Source organism: Elephantulus edwardii, unplaced genomic scaffold, assembly GCF_000299155.1.
Source record: "Elephantulus edwardii isolate Elephantulus edwardi_28Jun2011 unplaced genomic scaffold, EleEdw1.0 scaffold00026, whole genome shotgun sequence".
Taxonomy (NCBI): domain Eukaryota; kingdom Metazoa; phylum Chordata; class Mammalia; order Macroscelidea; family Macroscelididae; genus Elephantulus; species Elephantulus edwardii.
Genome location: NW_006399776.1, coordinates 18,969,371 through 18,975,445, shown reverse-complemented (window position 1 = coordinate 18,975,445; position 6,075 = coordinate 18,969,371). Strand labels below are relative to the sequence as shown.

Genomic DNA, 6,075 nt, shown 5'->3' with positions numbered 1-6,075 from the left:
ATGCAATTAACTGCCTCTGAAAACCTTCTGCAGGGTCAGCTGTGGGTTGATTCCGACTCAATAGTACACAATAACAATACCACCAAATTAGTTTTAATCCAACTTCACTTACTGGTCTTGCTCCCTTCTTTCAAAATGAAGTGTTTACCAAGTTCAAAGGAATACATTGCTGTCAACAGAGGCAGATTAAATTTATTTTTAAAAATGCAGATGGGATTTTATAAAACACATTTTACATTTCTTCGTAGAATACATTTCTGTGTTGTGGGAGGTTCAGTATTAAAAATATGGGCTGCAGTTCCAAACTCACATTGTTCAAAACCACAAGTTGCTTCACGAGAGAATAATGGACAGCCTCCTCCTGTGCAATTGACTGCCTCTGAAAACCTTCCGGAGGGTAAGCTATGGGTCAGTTCTGACTCGAAGGCACACAATAAAAATGATACATAAATGGATACCTTATTTACCTCAAAGTGCTTTCAAAACATAATCATATTAGGATTTCATTTCTTTATCTGTTTTATTTTTGGTGGACAACTGAGTTTGTGCTAAGCGTTATCTGTGTCTCAATCCGCCAGTGATGTGATGGTGGTCTAGGGACCTGTTGCGTCTCTCTTATACTGTCCCTAATCCTCTCTTTCTTGTACAGCTTTTCTTAACTTTTTCCGAAGTTGCTCCCAGAAAGCATCCCATTCTGTTCTCTTTTGGGGAAGATTCAAATAGTCCTCTCTTTGAAGCCACCGTGCAAGGCGGTGGTAGCTATGAAGCTGTTTCCGATCAATAGGTTCTAGGAAGAGTAGCAGGAGGTGTGTCGTACCAGGCTTGGCCACTAACAGGTAGGTGGCAAGCCTTAACTCTAGATTGCACCAGAGATTGTCCAGGGCTTGGCGACTGAGCACACACAGGATAGTTCTGCTTGTCTTCAAGCTGTCAGCCATTGTGTCCATCCTGTCTTGCCCAATCTCGAAGTCCCTCTCTGGTATGCATATCCTGAAGCCCTCACCAGATGGAAGAGGCTTCTCCAGAGCAGGAATCAACTCTGCTAGCACCCACTCCTGGTCCTTCTCACAGTAGGATATAAAGACATCATAGGTGTATTGATTTCTGTGGTGCCAGCCACCTACCTTCCAACACCAGGCATGGAATAGGGTCCGGAGGTGGTGCACCCAAGGCCATTTAGGGCAACTAAGTAAGGCAAAAATGATCAGTAGAAGCACCAGAGTGAAGCTGGTTAGAAAGCCCTGAAGTTCAGTATCATCTGGACAGTTACCAGAAAGGAAAGAGAGCAGTGGAGTCTGGGAGACATCAGAGGCGTTGGCCATGCAAATGGATTTTTCTAGTCCATAAACAAAGGTGTTTGGGGCCCGTGCTGCCCAAAGCCCTACCCAAGAGCTTTCACACTGGCAGATGAAGATGACATCTGAGAAATAGACATATTGAGGCATCTGGGGAATGAGTTCCTGGAGGCTACTGTCCAGTCCTAGGGCCCATTCAGAGTTTAACAGCAGCAGACGGAGGAGGCCCACATTCCTGAAACTAGAGAGTGAGAGGTTCCCAATATTCAGGTTGCTCAATACTAGCACTTCTAGATGAGGTAGTTCCTTCAACAACACCTCCAGATTCACTGTGCTCGGTTCAGAAAGTCTGTCCATGTCCCCCAGCTCAAGTACTCGCAGCTGGGGCATCCCAGAGAATTGTATGTCTTCTCTACTATGATCAGACCAGAAGTGCAGATGCTCCAGAAAAGGAAGTCGTGAGAAGAATCTCTGGGATTCTTGGATAGAGAAAACATTTGTGTCACAGCCTCTCAGGGTGAGATGACGTAGAGAAGGGAAATGGATGATAGTTTTGTTTGCGTCTTGTATCACATAACGAGTTTGTAAGGTAAGACTTTCTAAGAGCTTAAATGATTCTCCAAGGGAGACTCTAAATGTGATGGCGACTTCTGACCATGCCTCTAAGCTGAGCAGTGTTGAAGGCCATTCAGAACAAAGCTCTAAAGATGCAAAAGAACCCAGCCATAGGTGACTTAGCTTCTGGGGACCTTGTAACAGCTTGCCAGAGAAAACCTCTATATAAGTTCCGAGGAGGTTTAGTGAGGTGAGAGCAGGAAGAAAGGAAAGCCAACCTAGCTCTAGCACCTTAATTTTATTCCAGCTCAGATCTAGGGTCTTCAGCCTTCTTAGTCCCACTAGGCTTCCATTAGATAAGTTGGTGATGTTGTTACCACTCAGCCAGAGCTCCTGGAGTTGAGGAATAGAGAAAAAGGAGCCAGAAGGGAGAGCATTGAGTCCATTGTAGGACAGATCTAGTACTCTCAGGTTTGAATTGACCAATCCCTGTGGGAGCTCTAAGGTTGGGCCCAATTTGTTCAATGACAGATTAAGCCTTTGAAGCTGTGGCAAGGCATCCAGGAACCTGGTGGGGAGAAAATACAAGCCATTGGCATGAAGGTTGAGGAGTTCCAGGGAGTGGCAGCCTAGGAGGTCCTCATTCTCTATTCTCTGGATTTGGTTTCTTCCAAGGTCAAGTGCATGAAGCTTAAAGTAGGCTGTAATATTTCTAGGAAGTTTTTTTGTGCCTGTGCTTATGAGGGAAAGGGAATTCAGGTAAAATAGTCCTGACCCTATGAGCTCTAATGCACTGAGTGGCGTGCCATCCAGTTTTAGAGAATGGAGTTGGAGGCCATGCAAGCCTCTGATACCAACCCGACTCAGCTGTAGGTTGGCTGAGAGATCCAACACCTCTAGAAATGAGGACTGTGGGTTAGAGCTTCCTTTAGGAATTGAACCAGGGACAAGGCTTGGGAAGAGTCCTTGCAATTCTTGAAGCTCCATTAAACAGCTGTGCCTCATAGTCAGATATCTAAGACTGACAGGCAGTTGGATATTATGGCTAGAATTCAGGCAGTAACCTTGGAATGAGAGGCTGTTGAGAAACTTGAGAGGCTTGAGGGCATCTGGCTGGAGGAACAGGCTCAGGCAGCAGGGTGTGGGAAGCTCAAAGAAAAGATACTCCAGGTGGTCTAATCCTTGAAATGCTCCAGAAGTAACCCTCATGGTGCCCAGCTGCAGCCTCAGCAACTGAAGTGTGGGGAAATGTTCAAAAGCATCAGCTGGTAGGATAGGAACTGTGCCCTGGAGGCATAGTGCCTCCAATCTCCTGGGAAGGGCTGCTAGGGTGTGAGCCAAGTTTTTAACATTGGAGCATAATGCAAAAAGGTGCAGTCCTGGGGCCAAAGAACAGAATGGGATGTAGTAGGAAATATTAGTTAACAGGGAACTGTCTGCTATGGTGCAATCAGGGGTTGTCCAGGCCCAACCTAAGTCTAGGTTCATCAAGAGCAGTAGTAAAAGAAAGAGGATATTGGAGGACAAAAAATATCTTTCCGTTCTTGGCATTCCATGTAGAGAAGGAGCAAAGATTTTTCCATTCTTGATAGTGCTCCTAGAAAAAGAAGAAGAAGAAAAAAGATAGGTGATAATTCTAGACTAGCTCATTCTGAATGACATATACTTTGGGGAATTCTATCACATGTTGTAGATGCTGCTCTGTGATTACGATACAAAGAAAATACTTGACTGATAACTTCACAGACCAGAAGACTCTAGAAGTTGTGCTTACTCATATGAACTTGCCTGCAAGTAGAGATCTAGTAGCGATGGAAAACAGAAAGAGGCTAACGAAAAAAGTTCACAACCTGAATAGATTCCAACAGCAACACTATTAATACTTCCCAGTCTTTCTGCTGGGAGTGGCTAGCTCAAGTGTCTGAAGGGTTTTGTTTTTTGTGCTTTATTTTGTTTTTTCTCTTTTAGGAGAGAAAGTTATCAGTTTATGAGTGGGCTACTTCCAAAACTAGGTAGCAAATATACTTCTTTCATAACAGATAACTGAAAAGTCATACTAGAGAAGACTGGAAGGAAAATAACAGTGGTGATATATACATGAAAAAAACCTCCAGACAGTAGAACTCCCAGCAGGCATTGCCAATTTGGACACCAGCCTGGCCAATGTGGATGGAGCTCTACTGTCTGGAGCACGGCATCCAGCCTGATGGCCAGATGCCAAGTGACAAGACCATTGGGGGAGGAGATGACTCCTTCAACACCTTCTTCAGTGAGACTGGTGCTGGCAAGCATGTGCCCAGGGTGGTGTTTGTAGACCTGAAACCCACAGTTATTGATGAAGTTCGCACTGGCACCTACCGCCAGCTTTTCCACCCTGAGCAGCTCATCACAGGCAAGGAAGATGCTGCCAATAATTATGCCCGTGGGCACTACACCATCGGCAAAGAGATCATTGACCTCGTCTTGGACCGAATAAGAAAACTGGCTGACCAGTGCACAGGTCTCCAGGGCTTCTTGGTTTTCCACAGCTTTGGTGGGGGAACCGGTTCTGGCTTCACATCCCTGCTGATAGAGTGCCTATCTATTGATTATGGCAAGAAGTCCAAACTGGAGTTCTCCATTTACCCAGCCCCCCAGGTTTCCACAGATGTGGTCGAGCCCTACAACTCCACTCTCACCACCCATACCACCCTGGAGCACTCAGATTGTGCCTTCATGGTAGACAATGAGGCCATCTATGACATCTGCTGCAGAAACCTTGATATTGAACGCCCAACCTACACTAATCTTAATCGCCTTATTAGTCAGATTGTGTCCTCCATCACTGCTTCCCTCAGATTTGATGGTGCCCTGAATGTCGATCTGACAGAATTCCAGACCAACCTGGTGCCCTATCCCCGCATCCACTTCCCTCTGGCCACATATGCCCCTGTTATCTCTGCTGAGAAAGCTTACCATGAACAGCTTTCTGTAGCAGAGATTACCAATGCTTGCTTTGAGCCAGCCGACCAGATGGTGAAATGTGACCCTTGCCATGGTAAATACATGGCTTGCTGCCTGTTGTACCGTGGTGATGTGGTTCCCAAAGATGTCAATGCTGCCATTGCCACCATCAAGACCAAACGCAGCATCCAGTTTGTGGATTGGTGCCCCACTGGCTTCAAGGTTGGTATTAATTACCAGCCTCCCACTGTGGTGTCTGGTGGAGATCTGGCCAAGGTGCAGCGAGCTGTGTGCATGCTGAGCAACACTACAGCCATTGCTGAGGCCTGGGCTTGCCTGGACCACAAGTTTGATCTGATGTATGCCAAGCGTGCCTTTGTTCACTGGTACGTGGGTGAGGGGATGGAGGAAGGAGAGTTTTCTGAGGCCCGTGAGGACATGGCTGCCCTTGAGAAGGATTATGAGGAGGTGGGTGTGGATTCTGTTGAAGGAGAGCACGAGGAAGAAGGAGAAGAGTACTAATTCCTTTCAGCCCTTTAGCATATCACACTCAGAATTGACAAAGCTTTCTGGCTAGGTTGTCTCTATCAATGTAATCATGTCTTATTTTTCCATGTGTTCCTCTAAGATTTTTTTCCCATCATGTCTCAAAGTAAAAAAAAAAAAAAAAGAAAGGCAAAAAAACAAAAACAAAAAACAAAACAAAACAAAAAACCTCAAGTTACCTTAAGCTTTACTCTAGTTTGATCCTTAACCATGAGATATATGTGAATCCAATATCATTTATGCTTATTTTTCCAATGATGCAGTAGAATGTCAGAGGAGCTGAATGATTTAGTTGGGGTCATGGAGAAAAGAAATTACAAAGCATGTATGACAATTCAGATTTCTCCCTTCGAATTTGGTATTATTTCCACTAACATCAAAATTATGGAGGATGAGAGCAACATTTCAAGTGAATTCTACTCTTGCGTTTATGAAAAATAAGGAGAGCCTTGAAAGTTCAGAAAAGTAAAGTAGGTGTATGATAGAAAAAGAAAGAATGAAAAAGTTGAAAACCAATTAAAATAAATAGTCTTGTTATTTCGTTGGTTAGAACAAAAAGGACTAGGTATAAGAGATACAATTATTTCTTCAGTTACAGTTTACTTGTTTTTTTCGTTGAGAAGGCACAGTTATAAAATGGACAGTAATCACATATCTACCATCTAGGTCTCTGAAAAGATGGGGGAAAGCAGGGCACCAGACAGGCACATTTAGGTTGTTGTTAGGTGCTGTTGAT

The 6,075-nt window shown here is 44.5% G+C and overlaps 1 protein-coding gene and 1 pseudogene across 1 annotated transcript; one reads left to right on the top strand and one right to left on the bottom strand.

The window, feature by feature from the left end:
• Window positions 1–626: 626 nt before the first annotated feature.
• LOC102867100 (toll-like receptor 11-like) lies at window positions 627–3,401 on the bottom strand. Its single transcript, XM_006883085.1, has one exon. It carries the CDS (start codon window positions 3,399–3,401, stop codon window positions 627–629), a length of 2,775 nt encoding a protein of 924 aa, XP_006883147.1.
• Window positions 3,402–4,019: 618 nt separating this feature from the next.
• On the top strand, window positions 4,020–5,315 carry LOC102863997 (annotated as a pseudogene).
• The last annotated feature ends 760 nt before the right edge of the window (window positions 5,316–6,075 follow it).

Excerpts from the sequence above, each read along its gene's own strand:
- LOC102867100 (XM_006883085.1), bottom strand. The coding sequence starts at position 3,401 with ATGCCAAGAACGGAAAGATATTTTTTGTCCTCCAATATCCTCTTTCTT.